This window comes from Bos taurus, chromosome 18, assembly GCF_002263795.3.
Source record: "Bos taurus isolate L1 Dominette 01449 registration number 42190680 breed Hereford chromosome 18, ARS-UCD2.0, whole genome shotgun sequence".
Classification (NCBI taxonomy): Eukaryota; Metazoa; Chordata; class Mammalia; order Artiodactyla; family Bovidae; genus Bos; species Bos taurus.
In genome coordinates this window covers 57,856,088-57,874,061 of record NC_037345.1, presented here as the reverse complement: position 1 = coordinate 57,874,061, position 17,974 = coordinate 57,856,088, and the positions used below count along the sequence as shown (strand labels likewise).

At 41.9% G+C, this 17,974-nt stretch overlaps 2 protein-coding genes and 1 pseudogene across 5 annotated transcripts in view; all 3 read right to left on the bottom strand.

The window, feature by feature from the left end:
• LOC132342720 (zinc finger protein 350) overlaps positions 1 to 15,424 on the bottom strand; it is a 26,025-nt gene extending 10,601 nt beyond the window's left edge. The window contains exon 1 of the mRNA XM_059877141.1: positions 4,274 to 15,424. The gene's annotated coding sequence lies outside the window, so the exon portion shown is untranslated. The remainder of the gene's footprint in view (positions 1 to 4,273) is intronic.
• LOC132342724 (zinc finger protein 615-like) lies at positions 7,740 to 15,424 on the bottom strand (annotated as a pseudogene). The gene has a single exon (XR_009491213.1). The product of XR_009491213.1 is annotated as a zinc finger protein 615-like (transcript).
• The window catches only part of ZNF614 (zinc finger protein 614), a 22,833-nt gene continuing 18,842 nt past the window's right edge, over positions 13,984 to 17,974 (bottom strand). For all 3 annotated transcript variants that reach the window (XM_002707749.7, XM_059877136.1, XM_015458285.3), the window contains one exon: positions 13,984 to 17,777. In XM_002707749.7, coding sequence (XP_002707795.4) covers positions 16,261 to 17,777 — 1,517 coding nt within the window. In that variant the 3' untranslated portion in view covers positions 13,984 to 16,260. The remainder of the gene's footprint in view (positions 17,778 to 17,974) is intronic.

Below are 17,974 nucleotides of genomic sequence, written 5' to 3'. Positions count from 1 at the left end.
TAAAGCATGCATATGTGTGCTAAGTTGCTTCAGTGGAGTTCCACTCCTTGCTTTGCTCTCCTCCAGGAGATTTTCCCCACCCATGGATTTAACTGGAGTTTCATGTCTCCTGCCGGAGAAGGCAATGGCAACCCACTCCAGTACTCTTGCCTGGAAAATCCCATGGGCAGAGGAGCCTGGTAGGCTGCTGTCCATGGGGTCGCTAAGAGTCAGACACGACTGAGCGACTTCACTTTCACTTTTCACTTTCATGCATTGGAGAAGGAAATGGCAACCCACTCCAGTGTTCTTGCTTGGAGAATCCCAGGGACGGGGGAGCCTGGTGGGCTGCAGTCTATGGGGTCGCACAGAGTAGGACACGACTGAAGTGACTTAGCAGCAGCAGCAGCATGTCTCCTGTATTGGCAGGTGGGTTCTTTACCACTAGCTCAACCTGGAGCTTCCCTGATAGCTCAGTTGGTTAAGCATCCACCTGCAATGCAAGAGACCCCAGTTCCATTCCTGGGTCGGGAAGATCCCCTGGAGAAGGGATAGACTACCCACTCCAGTAACATCAGACATGACTGAGTGACTTTCACTTTCCCCCTGGGACACCCAATAAATTATTACTAGGCTTTTTCTTCAAAGGACTTATCACTTGGTGACATCGTATCTATTGATTGTCTCTTCTTCACTATTCTGTAAGATCCATAAGGGGTATTCCCTTGCCCGTGTTGGTCTCTGATTTATCTTCAGTGTGGAGTACAGTGTCTTGTACAATGTTGTTGCTTTAAAATATATCTGAAGGAGTGAATTATCCAATAACCCAACATTTCAGATTGAATTCCAAGACAGCCACAGTATGGAAAATTTCCATTTCCTTTCCTGTGAATAAGACCCAAATGTTTATAACTTGGATAGGTGGATAACTACAGGATAGTTAGGAAATTAAGGGAAAGTAGGGCTTCCCTGGTCGCTCAGACAGTAAAGATCCGCCTGCAATGTGGAAGTCCTGGGTTCAATCCCTGGGTCTGGAAAATCCCCTGAGGAGGGCATGGCAATCCACTCCAGTATTCTTGCCTGGAAAATTCCATGGACAGAGGAGCCTAGTGAGCTATAGTCCGTAGGATCACAAAAAATCGGACACGACTGAATCGACTTAGCATGCATGCACTCAGGATAGTGAGAGGCCAAGAGCCCTACTCTCAGAAGAGGGAGAAAGAAGAGAAAGCACATCTCAGTTCAGCAGGTAACAGTGAAGCTGGAATTTTTGAAATGGCAGCAGCTTTCAAGAGTTTTGAGAGCTTTGCCCTTTAGACAAAGTTTTTTCACCACATCCTTTAAGAATGTCACCTCCCATCTCTTATGTTTTCCTCCATTCTTAGACATGAAACCAGTCAATCATAAAGGAAATCAACCCTGAATATTCATTAGAAGGACTGACGCTGATCCTCCAATACTTTGGCCACCCAATGCAGAGAGATGACTCATTGGAAAAGACCCTGATGCTGGGAAAGATTGAGGGTAAGAGAAGGGGGAGGCAGAGGATGAGATGGTTAGATAGCATCACTGACTCGACAGGAATTTGAGCAAACTCTGGGAGATAGTGAAGGACAGGGAAGCCTGGCGTGCTACAATCCATGGGGTCACAAAGAGGTGACATGACTCAATGACTGAACAACTTAGAAACTGCAATTCCTGTCCTTTCTGAGGATCCTCTTTCATTTTGCTTTTCCCTGTTTATATTGAGTCTCTAATCACACACAATTTAGAAGACAGCTATGTTCTTTAGAACTGCCTTCCAGTGGCTTACTCCCTTCAGTGACAAAAAACTGATTAGTCCATTAGCTTGTTCATTCAAGTCCCAAATAAATAATTGCTTATTTTTCTGCACTGGGAAATATAACTTTCTAGGGTGATGGAAATGATGACAGATTTCTCTCAGTATGTACTTTTCAGCCATATCACTCAGAGGATGCCATGATCTTCATTTTCTGAGTGTTGAGCTTTAAGCCAACTTTTTCACTCTCCACTTTCACTTTCATCAAGAGGCTTTTGAGTTCCTCTCACTTTCTGCCATAAGGGTGGTGTCATCTGCATATCTGAGGTTATTGATATTTCTCCCGGCAATCCTGATTCCAGCTTGTGTTTCTTCCAGTCCAGCGTTTCTCATGATGTATTCTGCATATAAGTTAAATAAACAGGGTGACGATATACAGCCTTGACGTACTCCTTTTCCTATTTGGAACCAGTCTGTTGTTCCATGTCCAGTTATTATACCTATTTTAGCTATGACAAACCTAGACATTGTTTTGAAAAGCAACAACATTACTCTGCTGACAAAGGTCCATATAGTCAAGGTTGTGGTCTTCCCAGTGGTCACATATGGGTGTGAGAGCTTGCCCATAGAGAAGGCAGATCACCAAAAATTTGATGGCTTCGAACTATGGTGCTAGAGAAGACTCCTGGAAGCCCCTTGGACTGCAAGGAGAACAAATCAGTCAATATTAAGGGAAATTCAACCCTGAATACACTTTGGAAGGACTGATGCTGAAGCTGAAGCTCCAGTATTATGGTCGTCTGATGTGAACAGCAGACTCACTGGAAAAGTCCCTGATGCTGGGAAATATTGAGGACAGGAGAAGAGAGTGCCAGAGGATGAGATGGCCGGATGGCATCACCGATGCAATGGACGTGAACTGGGGCAAACTCTGGGAGATGAAGAGAGATAGGGAGGCCTGATGTGCTGCAGTCTATGGGGTCGCAAAGAGTCAGACGTGACTGGGCAACTGAACAACTACAAATACCTATTTTAAATTTTTATTTGGAGAAAACTTTAGATTTACACAAAAGCCACAAAGTACTACAAAGAATGCATATATACCTTCATTTGACTTCCTCTCGTGTGAATATTTCATATAACCTTGGTGTGTGTGTGCTCAGTTGCATCTGACTCTTCACGGCCCTATGAACTGCATCCTGCTAGGCTCCTCTGTCCATGGGATTCTCCAGGCAAGAATACTGGGGTGGGTTGTCATGTCCTCCTCCAGGGGAGCTTCCTGACTCAAGGATCAGACTCAAGCCTCCTTCATCTCTTCCACTGCAGACAGATTCTTTACCCAGTGAGCCACCTGGGTAGCCCCTATGTAACCATGATACGTTTGTCAAATTGAGATATTAACATTGCTATGACACTCAACTAAATTAGTTTCTATTTGGATTTCACAACTTTTTCCACTACTGTCCTCTTTCTGTCTCAGGATTCAACCCAGGGAATACTGCCTTTAAACATCATGTTTTCCTGAATTCCCTTGTTCTGTGACCATTCCTCACCCTTTTCTCTTTTTCCTGTCTTCATTTTGAGGAGTACTGATTAGGTATTTGAGATATTGACCTTCTTTTAGGTCAGTCTGTTTTCCTCATTAAACAAGGGCTATCCATATTGGAAAAGACACCTCTGAATCGAAGTCCCTTTCTAATAACATCATGTCTAGGCTATCAAAGGGACAACAAAGGTAATATTTGCCAGATTTTTCCACTGAAAATAGCAAAAAAATTTGACTAAAAAGAACCAACATATAGAGCTCACATCAACAGATTTCAAGATTTATAAACCTTCAGTAGTATTGGTGAAAGGATAAAACACAGGACAAAGGAATACAATAGAGATCCCAAAAGACCCACATAAGTCAATTACACTCAAGTGTTTCACAGAGGTAAAAAGTTTATTCAAAATGAAGAAAGATAGACTTTTCAGCAAATAATGCTGGAACACTTAGAGGTCCATAGGACAAAAAAAAAAAAAAAAGCCAGTGGGGGGTGGGGGAGACAGTGGGGGGGGACAGGGACTCTCAAAAGTATCTCAACACATTCATCCCATAAGCCCTATACTGATAAAGAACTGATATCCAGAACAGAGTTCTTAAAAGTCAATAAGAGCCTGCTGAGCAGTGGGCTGATTTCCTTTAGGAGTCACTGGTTTGATCTCCTTGCTGTCCAAGAACAGGAGCTGGATATTAAATTGCTAACCTAGGGGAGAAACCGTACTCATTAGTTTCACACCTTCCATCCAGTTTTCAATTACTGAGTCTTGCAGAGCTTAACACATGTACCCTAAACCCTGACCAACAGAACCACTGATCATTAAACACTTCGGCTTAAGCCTTAATCAAAGGCCCCACTACTAACACCCAGATTCCTCAGTGACTCAACCCAAAGGAAATCCCCTATATGGACACTGGCATGCATTCCCTCTGCACTGACCCTCCACAGACCCCTCACTGGGGATTCTCACCCAGAATCAGGCTCACCAGCTTGAGCCCCCGAAGAGTCCTTCCGTAGCTACCAAAGCCTGAACCTGGTCCAAAACCAGTTCTCCTTCTGATGTGTTCTCCCCATAGTGCATCTGTGGCTGTTGCTAGGGACTTGCAGGGCCCAGGAGGAGGTGTATCTGCTGAGGGCTCTGGGTTAGTTTCCTGAGTTCTGGCCTCGCACAGGTTCTATGACATCACATGGCTCCGTGACCTCAGAGAGGTTCTGGCCTTTAGGATGGGAATGGCTTTAACAGCTGTTATCACTTTGCTGGGTGGGAAGACATGGGTACCCCACTGCTTTCGTCTCTTTGCAAGAGATGGTCACAGGTCACAGGCACCTTAAGTCTTCCAAGGCCAGCACCTTGCCAAGGCCAATGTGGTATGAGATGCGTTCTGGTCATCAGTTTGGGCAAAACTGGCAAGTTGATGGTGCCCTTGAGCCCTTAGGCAGTAACACCTTGAGTGCAGCCAGTTTGCCTGAAGTCTGATATTCTTGTGGAAGAAAAAAATGTTCAGAGAGCTTCTGATTGGATCAAAGGTTGAATTTACTTGAGGTCTATGTTGGAAAAAATCTATGCTTGTATTTCTTTTACTCACACTACTGCCACACTTGCAACACGTGTGACATGTCTGTCACCTCCTTTACACCAATTGGGTCCTTAAGTCTGACTCAGTTATAACCCTGTCTATGCAGAGATATTGCCAGACCCCAGAAGTCTGGCAGGGCTCGGTCCTGTAAGAATGCTGCTGACCCAGTACAGATGCCAGTTGTAAGTAGCAGGTCTCCAAGTTACCTACAACTTGTCTGACTTGGCTACAAATCTGAGATTTCCACAACCTCTGCTTTGGGTTCAATTAGTTTGCTAAAAGGGCTTCTCAGGCAGCACTAGTGGTGAAGAACCCACCTGCCAATGCAGGAGACGTAAGAGACAAGAGTTCAATCCCTGGGTCAGGAAGATTTCCCTGGAGGAGGGCACGGCAACCCACTCCAGAATCCTTGCCTGGAGAATCCCACAGACAGCCTGTCAGTGGAGTCCACGAACTTTGCGACACTCCAGGGGGTTGCAAAGAGTCAGACATGACTGAAGCGACTTAGCATGGCACAGCTTGCTGAAAAGCTTATGAATGACCAAATGAAGAGAAAAACAGGACTGGGAGGGTCTCGAGCACAGGAGCTTCTGCTCCTACACTGTGGCGTGTTCCTCTCCCCAGGCCTGTATGTGTTCATCCATCTAGAAGCTCTCCAAAGCACACACTATTGGGACTTTACGGAGGCTTCCTTGGAGAAGGCAATGGCACCCCGCTCCAGTACTCTTGCCTGGAAAATCCCATGGACGGAGGAGCCTGGTAGGCTGCAGTCCATGGGGTCGCTAAGAGTTGGACATGACTGAGCGACTTCACTTTGACTTTTCACTTTCATGCTTTGGAGAAGGAAATGGCAACCCACTCCAGTATTCTTGCTAGAGAATCCCAGGGATGGGGGAGCCTGGTGGGCTGCCATCTATGGGGTTGCACAGAGTTGGACACGACTGAAGCAACTTAGCAGCAGCAGCAGCAGCAGGAGTCTTCCTTACATAGGCATGATCAATTAGTAACTCCGTTTTTAGTCCTTCTCTGCTCTCTGGAGGATGGGAAGTGGGCTGAAAACTCCAAACTTCTAATCATGGCTTGATCTTTCTGGTGACCAGCCCCCATCCAGGAGCCCACCCACAGCCACATCAATAGCATAAGAGACATTCCAGATGCTCTCATTATGTAGAATTTACAAGGGTTCCGGAGCTCTGTGCCAGGAACTAGTAGCACAGACCAGCAAGTCAATTTTCTATTATTTCACAAGGTCAAACTCAAAAGGATATATGCTAAACAATTCTATTTTTCTAATATTCTCTAAGTGAAAAAACATAGCCGCAAAAAAGATCTGTGATGCCAAGGGTTAGGGTCAGGGAAAGGTTGTGACTATGAGCATGTAAAATGAGGGAGTTTGTGTTGACAAAGCATTCTGAATTTTTACTGTTGGTTATATGAACCTACATATATGACTGTTTCTTGAAGTGATATATAAAAATCAAACAAAACTGAGTGCATGGTAAAACTGGCGTGATCAACCCAATTGTAGTTAATAGAACTGTAACAATTTCAGTTTCCTCTGTTTATGGTTAACTGTGTGCTTATATAACATTTTAGCTTTGGGAAGAGTGGGTTGAAAAGCATTTAGAAAATCTCTGGAATATTTCAGTTTTTGTAATTCTAAACTTATTTCAAAATTCAAAATTATAAAAATATCACATTTATATTAATTTTATAACCCCCCAAATGCTACATATAAATTTAGCTAAGTACATCCAAATACATGGAGTAGTACTTATGAAATTAATACAGTGTTTCATTTTGAAGTACTTCAAATACTTTGAAATAACACAAACTTAGAACCAAAGAAATGCAAAAGTTAAATAATAAAATGGTCATTGAACACTCCTGCACTGTATACATTAAAATTCAATCTGGAACACGACTGAGCGACTTCACTTTGACTTTTCACTTCCATGCATTGGAGAAGGAAATGGCGCCCCACTCCAGTGTTCTTGCCTGGAGAATCCCAGGGACGGGGAAGCCTGGTGGGCTGCCATCTATGGGGTCGCACAGAGTCGGACACGACTGAAGTGACTTAGCAGCGGCAGCAGTGACAACACTACTACTACTTAAAATGTATAAGATCAGTGACAAGGCAACTAGAAATATGGTTGAAATTATCCTTTCTCTCGGGGCTTGTGAGGTGTATCATCCCTTAAGTTTAGACTTATGACATAATGCTCTTCTTTATCCTTTCCCCACGGCTACTTTCCTTCACTGTTACCAGATATTTTGTTAAAGCCCACGATATTGAATGGTTTCTGCCCAGATTTCCTGACAAAGTATGCGGTAATATTACTCAAATCTTGCCATATTTATCGCCATAGTAAAGTATTTCTCCAGAGTTAACTGACATCTGTTGAAATGTTATTTCTGGGCAAAGGCTTCCCCACAGTTGTATTTCTATTAATTTCTAATTATAGAAATATTCACTCACCTGTGATTCATAATGACCACATATGATCTGGTCTATTCCCACTGAAGGCTTTCCTAGACTTTCACACTACATAGGTTTTATCTCAGTATATTTTTTGGACATAAAATGTCCTAAAATATTTTCACCAAGGCTGGTTTTCAGTTCAGTTCAGTCGCTAAGCCGTGTCCAACTCTTTGCAACCCCATGAACCGCAGCACGCCAGGCCTCCCTGTCCATCACAAACTCCTGGAGTCGACCCAAACCCATGTCCATTGAGTCGGTGATGCCATCCAACCATCTCATCCTCTGTCATCCCCTTCTCCTTCTGCCCTCAATCTTTCCCAGCATTGGGGTCTTTTCCAATGAGTCAGCTCTTCGCATCAGATGGCCAAAGTATTGGAGTTTCAGCTTCAACATCAGTCCTTCCAATGAACACCCAGGACTGATCTCCTTTAGGATGGACTGGTTGGCTCTCCTTGCAGTCCAAGGGACTCTCAAGAGTCTTCTCCAACACCACAGTTCAAAAGCATCAATTCTTCGGCACTCAGCTTTCTTCACAGTCCAACTCTCACATCCATACATGACCACTGGAAAAACCAGTCTTCACTAGATGGACCTTTGTTGACAAAGTAATGTCTCTGCTTTTGAATATGCTGTCTAGGTTGATCATAACTTTCCTTCCAAGGAGTAAGCATCTTTTAATTTCGTGGCTGAAATCACCATCTGCAGTGATTTTGGAGCCCAAACAAATAAAGTCAGCCACTGTTTCCACTGTTTCCCCATCTATTTCCCATGAAGTGATGGAACCAGATGCCATGATCTTAGTTTTCTGAATGTTGAGCTTTAAGCCAACTTTTTCACTCTCCTCTTTCACCTTCATCAAGAGGCTTTTTAGTTCCTCTTCACTTTCTGCCATAAGAGTGGTGTCATCTGCATATCTGAGCTTATTGATATTTCTCCTGGCAATCTTGATTCCAGCTTGTGCTTCCTCCAGCCCAGAGTGTCTCATGATGTACTCTGCATAGAAGTTAAATAAACAGGGTGACAATATACAGCCTTGAGGTACTCCTTTTCCTATTTGGAACCAGTCTGTTGTTCCATGTCCAGTTCTAACTGTTGCTTCCTGACCTGCATATAGGTTTCTCAAGAGGCAGGTCAGGTGATCTGGCATGCCCATCTCTTTCAGAATTTTCCACAGTTTATTGTGACCCACACATCAAAGGCTTTGGCATAGTCAATTAAGCAGAAATAGATGTTTTTCTGGAACTCTCTTGCTTTTTCAATGATACAGCGGATGTTGGCAATTTGATCTCTGGTTCCTCTGCCTTTCCCAAAACCAGCTTGAACATCAGGAAGTTCACGGTTCACGTATTGCTGAAGTCTGGCTTGGAGAATTTTAAGAATCACTTTACTAGCGTGTGAGATGCGTGCAATTGTGCAGTAGTTTGAGCATTCTTTGGCATTGCTTTTCTTTGGGATTGGACTGACCTTTTCCAGTCCTGTGGCCACTGCTGAGTTTTCCAAATTTGCTGGTATATTGAGTGCAGCACTTTCACAGCATCATCTTTCAGGATTTGAAATAGCTCAACTGGAATTCCATCACCTCCACTAGCTTTGTTCGTAGTGATGCTTTCTAAGGCCCACTTGACTTCACATTCCAGGATGTCTGGCTCTAGGTCAGTGATCACACCATCGTGATTATCTGGGTCGTGAAGATCTTTTTTGTACAGTTCTTCTGTGTATTCTTGCCACCTCTTAATATCTTCTGCTTCTGTTAGGTCCCTACCATTTCTGTCCTTTATTGATCCCATCTTTGCATGAAATGTTCCCTTGGTATCTCTAATTTTCTTGAAGACATCTCTAGTCTTTCCCATTCTATTGTTTTCCTCTATTTCTTTGCATTGATTACTGAAGAAGGCTTTCTTATCTCTCCTTGCTATTCTTTGGAACTCTGCATTCAAATGGGTATATCTTTCCTTTTCTCCTTTGCTTTTCACAGCTATTTGTAAGGCCTCCTCAGACAGCCATTTTGCTTTTTTGCATTTCTTTTTCTTGGGGATGGTCTTGATTCCTGCCTCCTGTACAGTGTCATGTACCTCCGTCCATAGTTCATCAGGCACTCTATCAGATCTAGTCCCTTGAATCTATTTCTCACTTCCACTGTATAGTCATAAGAGATTTGATTTAGGTCATACCTGAATGGTCTAGTGGTTTTCTCCACTTTCTTCAATTTCAGTCTGGATTTGGCAATAAGGAGTTCATGATCTGAGCCACAGATCTTGGTCTTGTTTTTGCTGACTGTATAGAGCTTCTCCATCTTTGGCTGCAAAGAATATAATCAATCTGATTTTGGTGTCGACCATCTGGTGATGTCCATGTGTAGAGTCTTCTCTTGTGTTGTTGAAAGAGGGTGTTTGCTATGACAAGTGCCTTCTCTTGGCAGAACTCTGTTAGCCTTTGCCCTGCTTTATTCCATATTCCAAGGCCAAATTTGCCTGTTACTCCAGGTGTTTCTTGACTTCCTACTTTTGCATTCTAGTCCCCTGTAATGAAAAGGACATCTTTTTGGGGTGTTAGTTCTAGAAAGGTTTGTAGGTCTTCATAGAACTGTTCAACTTAAGTGCAGCCGAGAGGAGCTATCCCACATCCAAGGTCAGGGGCAGCGTCCGAGAGGAGATACCGCATGTCCAAGTAAGGAGCAGAGGCTGCACTTTGCTGGAGCAGTCGTAAAGAGATATCCCACATCCAAGATAAGAGAAACCCAAGTAAGACGGTAGGCACTGAAAGAGGGCATCAGAGGGCAGACAGACCGAAACCACAATCACAGAAAACTAGCTAATCTGATCACACGGACCACAGCCTTGTCTAACTCAATGAAACTAAGCCATGCTGTTTTGGGCCACCCAAGACGGACGGGTCATGGTGGAGAGGTCTGACAGAATGTGGTCCACTGGAGAAGGGAATGGCAAACCACTTCAGTATTCTTGCTTTGAGAACCCCATGAACAGTAAGAAAAGGCAAAAAGATAGGACACTGAAAGATGCACTCCCCAGGTCAGTAGGTGCCCAATATGCTACTGGTGATGAGTAGGTATGCTACTCCAGAAAGAATGCAGGGATGGAGCCAAAGCAAAAACAATACCCAATATCCACAATGTGGATGCGACTGGTGATAGAAGCAAGGTCTGATGCTGTAAAGAGCAATATTGCATAGGAACCTGGAATGTTAGGTCCATGAATCAAGGCAAATTGGAAGTGGTCAAACAGGAGATGGCAAGAGTGAACGTCAACATTCTAGGAATCAACGAACTAAGATGGACTGGAATGGGTGAATTTAACTCAGATGACCATTATATCTACTACTGTGAGCAGGAATCCCTTAGAAGAAATGGAGTGGCCATCATGGTCAACAAAAGAGTCTGAAATGCAGTATTTGGATGCAATCTCAAAAAAGACAGAATGATCTCTGTTCGTTTCCAAGGCAAGCCATTCACTATCATGGTAATCCAAGTCTATGCCCCAACCAGTAACGCTGAAGAAGGCTGGTTTTACCTGAGTTGTTTTGTACATTTTTCCATCAATATAAAATATGCTGTAATCACTAAAGATAATACCACATTCTTTGCATTGCAATTCTTCTCTGCATACTATTTCTTGAGGGTCTGCAACTTGTTACACACTTCCCCAAAGAGACTACCTGTTATTTCATTTATGTTTAACATGGATTAACAAGTGGGCAAAAGCCTTCCCACATTTGCTGCATCCACAGGGCCCCTCTCTGGTATGTTTCATTGATAAACCTTGAATCCTGACTTTGTGGTAAAGACTTTCCCATATTCACAGCATTCATATGGCCTCTTTCCCATGTGAATTCTCTAACAGGTGATGAGATCATTTTTGTGTAAAGAGAATTTTCCACATTCAGTACGTGCAAAGAAGCATTTCCTGAGTAAAATCTCTGATGTTCTATCCGGCATGTCTTCTTCCAAAATGCTTTACCACACTCGCTGCATTTGTATAGTTTCTGTCCAGTGCAAATCTGCTGATACTTATCTAGAGTACTCCTTACAGAAAGTGAAGTCGCTCAGTCGTGTCCGACTCTTTGTGACCCCATGGACTGTAGCCTACCAGGCTCCTCCGTCCATGGGATTGTCCAGGCAAGAATATTGGAGTGGGTTGCCATTTCCTTCTCCAGGAGATCTTCCCAACCCAGGAATTGAACCCGGGTCTCCTGCGTTGTAGGCAGACGCTTTACTTCCTGAGCCACCAGGGAAATCTAAGCCCTTGCCATGTTCATTACATATATATGGTTTCTCTCCAGTATGAGTTCGCAGGTGTGCATTAAGCTTCCTTTTTGAGAATAAGCCTTTGCCACACATTTACTGCATATATTGGGTTTCTCTACAGTGAGTTCGTTCGTGCACAAGGAGACTGCCTTTCTGAACAAAGCCTTTTCCACAATCACTGCATATATAGGGTTCCTCTCCAGTGTGAGTTCATTGATGTCTGATGAGGTGGGCCTTGGCTGGAGAAGCATTTCTGCATTCACTGCATACGTAGGATTTCTCCCCTGTATGAGTTCACTCATGTACAATCAGTTGGCTCTTCACAGTAAAGCCTTTCCCACAATCACTGCATGTAAATGGTTTCTCAGTAGTATGAGTGCACTGATGTACAAGATCACCCTTCATAGTGAAGCCTTTTCCACAGACACTACACACATAGGGTTTCTCTCCTGTATGAGTTTGCTGATGTATGATGAGGCAGTGCTTCGTTGAAAAGCCTTTCCCACATTGACTGCACATATATAGTTTCTCTTCTCTGTGAGTTTGCTGATGTGTGCTCAGACTGTTCTTCAAGGTGAACCTTTCCCACATTCACTGCATATAAAGGGTTTCTCGTGTATGAGTTCAACGGCGTGCAATAAGACGTCTCACTGAAGCCTTTTCCATATTCACTGAATATGTAAGGTTTCTCTTCTGTGAGATCCAACCAGTCCATCCTAAAGGAAATCAGTCCTGGATCCTCATTGGAAAGACTGATGTCAAAACTGAAACTGCTAAACTTTGACCACCTGATGTGAAGAGCTGACTCATTTGTAAAGACCCTGATGCTGGGAAAGATTGAAGGCAGGAGAAGAGGATGACAGAGGATGAGATGGTTGGATAGCATCACCGACTCAATGGACATGGGTTTGAGTAAATTCTGGGAGTTGGTGATGGACAGGGAGGCCTGGGGTGCTGCAGTCCACGGGGTAACAGAATCAAACACGACTGAGCAACTGAACTGAACTGATTCTCCTTAGCCTCTCATTTTTCTCATTAGCATAGTAATTAACAGAGGTGTCCAACATCCACAGCCTTGAATGAATTGAGATGATGTTATCAAGTTTGTCATAGTTCTAGTTCAAAAAATGCTTACCAGGGACTTACCTGATGGTCCAGTGTTTAAGACTCTGTTCTCCCAATGCAGGTACCCATGATTCAATCCCTGGACAGGGAACTCAATACCACATAATGCAACTAAAGAGTTGGCATGCTACAACTAAAAGACCTCATGTGCCACAACTAAGACCCCACGCTACCAAAAAAAACCACTCCAATAAATTTTAGGGATCATGTTCAGTGTGCTTTTCAGGGGGGCAGGACTGAATCTAGAGTGTAAAAATTAATAAAATGTTTTTGGAGTACAACTTGCAATTGCTCAGTTTAAATCTTTCATTCTTCTAAAGGCACCAATCAACAGAAATTCAGAAATTATCGTTGTGAGAACAAACATGCACAAGGATATTTATGGCATCAATTTTGACAATTTTAAGGAAGTAAGAAATCTTGTGATCATTACATAAACTTACTCTTGTATCTCTGCATTCACACCTTTGGATAGTGCCCCAGCATGACTCTGATGAATATGTCCGATGGGACAATAGCAAGCTTGATGCAGAGGGAAGAAAGACTTGCTCACTGAAGCATGTTCTACTCTCTTGGAGCTCTCCTAACACATTGTAATAGAGCCCAGGCTAGGCACAGGATGAGATACTATGTGAAAAGTCACCCCACCCATTCCAGGGATGATATTTCCAGATATGTGGAAAAAAGCCATCTAGATCATGTAGCCACCAGTCAGGACAGCCCACACTAGACAATTTAACTCTCAATCCACGTACTAGAGAATTAATAATTAATGTTTGCTGTCTTTAGATATTTTTAGGGAGGTAGATTTGCAATGCAGTCAAAGGTAACTAAAACCAATAGAAGTGTACATTAGTAGGTGATGGGTTAAATAAATCATGGGATGGATCTTCATAAACACTATAGACATAAAAAGAATGAAGAAGCTCGTGACTGGTACAGATACTAAGGAAAACAGTACACAGGTTCCTCAAAAAATGAAAAATAGGAGTACCATAAGATTTAGCAATTTGGGTATATATCTGGAAAAAAATAAGAACTCTAACTTGAAAAGATATGTTGTTACAATCAGTGTTCAGGGCAGTGTTATTTACAACAGCCATGACATGGAAACAGTCTTAAGTGTTCATTGTCAGATGAATGGATAAAGAAATTCAACCATAAAAAGGAGGAAATCTTTCCATTTGCAACCATGAGGGATATTAAGTGAAATAAATCAAGCTAAGAAAGCTGAATATTCTATGATCTCTTTTATTTGTAGAAACCCCCCCCCCCAAAAAAAAACCCAAACTTATAAATAATAACAGACTGTGTGCCAGAAGCTGAAAGAAGGGTGGGAGGGCAGAAATGGTGAAGGTCGTCAAACGGTACAAACGTCCTTATAAGTCCAATAATAATAACAGGATTGAAAATCATTAGCTATGAGGGAAATGCAAGCTCAAGATCAGATATGACTACAAACCTAATAGAATGGGTAATGTAACATATCACAATACCAAGTGCTGGTAAGGATGAACAATTGAATCATGTGTTGCTAGCAGAATGACTAAAATACACTTAAAATACCAAATGCCAGAGAGGATGTGGAACAAGTGGATATCATACACTGCTGGTGAGAATGTAAAACGGTAAAGTCACTCTCGAAGTGAGTTTGGTAGTTTCTTTTAAAGCTAAACACAACTTTCTTTATGTCCCAATAATCATACACCTGAATATATATTACAGAGGAATGAAAATTTATGTCCATCCAAAACCCTGGATGCAGATGTATAGCACCTTTCTTTATAAAAGTTGAAACCAGGAAACAATACAAACTTATCTGAAGAGTGAATGGATAAACAAACTGGTACATCCAATAATGTAGACTACTCAGTAATAAAAATAAAGCAATTCAACTCAAAAAAGTCTTAAGAGCAATTTCCTGAGGGACAAAAACAGATTACATGGCCCTTATTAATAAAAAATTATAAATTTGTATCAATAAATACAACATAATGTTTAAAATCCGGTTATAAAAATTAATTTCATAAATGACAAAATTATATTGATGGAAAACTGACACATAGTTGCCAGAGGTAGGTTTGGATAGAAGGAGTGACCATAAAAAGGTAGCTTGAGGGTGTCTGTGTTGATTAAAGTTTTACATTCTGGAGATAGCAGTTACACAAAATCTATGAATGTAATAAAGCAGCTTAGAATTCCAAAAAAAACTATTTAAAAATTCATGTAAAAAATCTAGGGAAATCTAAATTCCAAAGGTTAAGAGTTAATGGTTACATAAAATGTTTTTATGGGGATAAGTTATATATGGGATACAAGGGAATTTTCTGGACTACTTTTGCATTTTCTTATAAGTTAAAAATGATCTCAAGTTATCCATTTTATAAAAACAACTTTGAAGGTGGTTTTATAAAATATTTGGTTTTATTTATAAACTTAGTTAAGCAAGCTGCAAATGTATGTACCTATTCCATTTCCTTTTTAAAACACTTGCAGTAACAATGATAAAAGCAAACAACTTTTATTTAAAACTATGGAATTACTGGAACTTCCCTGGTGGTTCAGTGGTTAAGACTTTGCCTTCCAATGCAGGGGGTGTGGGTTTGATACCTGATTTGGGAGCTAAGATCTCACATCCCTTGCAAAAAAACAAGCAATACTGTAGCAAATTCAACTAGAGTTGGGAGATGGTCCACATTTAAAAACACACACACACAAAATTATGGAATTATTCACAAGGAAATCAGAAACAAGACTCAGGTGCATCATCTGATGTCTGATGAGGTTACATTTGTAACAAAAAGCACTCAAACATTTATTATTTTCATAAAAATTCATTCCTTTGTAAGCCCACTGATATTTAACTAAAGGTACTCTACCTTTAGCATGTTCCTAAAAGTTTTAATTTCTATGTGATTCCCTGACAAATGATGAAGCAGAATGCTTCACTGAAATCTTGCCATATATACTGTCCTCTTAAAAATATTTCTCCAGTGTGACCTCTGACACTCACTGAGGTCTTCTTTCTGGGTAAAGACATTCCCATGGTCATCGTATTTCTTTTTTCTTTTCTAAATCATACTTCTACAATGAGTTCACTGATGATCAACAACAATCCCTGATAATAAAGTCTATCTTCCCACTGATGACTTTTCTAGTCTCTGCATTCACAAAATTTGTCCAAGTGTATACGGAATATATACTTTTCAGACATATAATGAAGCCAGAAAGTTTTTCCCAAGGCATCTCCACCCTGAACGTATCAAGGGCTTTTCCAACATGTTTTCACTAACAGAAAATGTGAGGTAGGATCATTAAGGCACTATTGCATTCACGATATTCACTGGATTTATCTCTGGGGCAAACCCTTTCATCTCCTCATGGTCCCCCATCTGATAACAACAGGTCATCCCATGACTACATTCTGCTCTGCTAGAAGCACTGATGCTTAAAGTCTTAGCTGTCACAGAAGGCATTTCCCCAATCATTGCATTAACGGGGCTTTGGTTCACTCATAAAAAATGATCTGGGACTCTGTTAAAGGCATTTCCAACTTGACTGGATCTACCCATTTCTCTGATGTGCATTTTCTTATGTTTCACAAGATTTGACAAGTGGGAGAAGGCTTTCTCACAATCACTGCACCCATATGGTCTCTCTCCTGTGTGAGTCCTTTGATGGACATTGAGTACTGACTTTGTGGTGAAGGCTTTTCCACATTCATCACACTCATAGGGTTTCTCTCCTATGTGAATTCTCTGATGGGTAATGAGACCATACTTGTGGGAATAGGATTTTCCACACTCAGTACATACAAAGGGAGTCTTTCCCGTGTGACACCTCTCATGTTGTATGAGGCATATCTTCTGACTGAAGGCTTTACCACACTCATTGCACTCATAGGGTTTCTCTCCTGTGTGAGTTCGTTGGTGTATAATGAGAGTGAGCTTTGTGGTGAAGCCTTTCCCGCATTCGTTACACCGGTAAGATTTCTCTCCCGTGTGAGTTCGCTGGTGTACCATGAGATTACTCTTTACAGTGAAGCCTTTCCCACATTCACCACATATGTAAGATTTCTCCCCTGTGTGAGATCGCAGGTGTACCGTGAGATTACTCTTCACAGCGAAATCTTTCCCACATTCACTGCACAAATATGGCCTCTCTCCAGTATGAGTTCGCTGGTGTACAGCAAGATAGCGCTTCATGGTGAAGCCTTTCCCACACTCACTGCATACATAGGGTTTCTCCCCCGTGTGGGTGCGCTGATGCACAGTGAGATTACTCTTCCCGGAGAAGCCTTTTCCACATTCACCACATACGTAAGGTTTCTCTCCACTATGAGTTTGCTGATGTGCAATCAGATAGCGCTTCATGGTGAAGCCTTTTCCACACTCACTGCATACATAGGCTTTCTCTCCTGTGCAGGTTTGGTGATGTACAGGGGAGCTGCTCTTCACAGTACAGCCTTTGCTGGGCTCACTGGTTAAGTGGGGTGTGTCTCGTGTTTGAGTTTTCTGATGTTTAGTTAATGTGACATTTCTGGAGAAGGATTTCTCACATGGATTACCCCCACTGGGTTTCTCTCCAGTATGAACACTCTCATGAGAAATAAGCTGAGATTTCCTGCTGCATGGCTTCTCACTTTCAACACAGGCTAGAGATTTCTCTATTTTGTGAGTCCTCTGATGCTTAAGGAATTGGAATTGAGCACTAATGTGTTCTGTACTTTCAGGAAATATAATTCCAGAATACAACTGTCCACAATCACTATGTAGAAAGGATTTCTCATCTCCATTAAACTCCACAGGGTTCTTTATTCCATAGCTGCTCTTCTGGTTAATTAAACTTAAGCTTGATTCCAAAGCTTTTCTATGTAAGTTAAATATATGATCTTGAATTAGGGTGAAATGTGTTTTGCTCAGATGAACACTCTTTCTAAATGCATTCTGTTCATTGCACTGTTGCATGCTCTTCAGAAATCTTTGGTTTCGAGAGTGCTCTGGCAAATAACTGTCACCTTTCCGGATTCCTAAGAAAAAAGGAAATGATAAATTATTTCATGAGACTGGTATGGGATGAAAGGCTTAAAAAATGACATGGTGTGTGGGGGTGCTCTTTATTATCTACCATGTAATCCCAGTATAAAAGTATAAAGATGTATGAGGAAGTGAATGAATATCAGATCCAAAAAGAGACAAGGAATATATTTAAAGCTAAATACCCAGA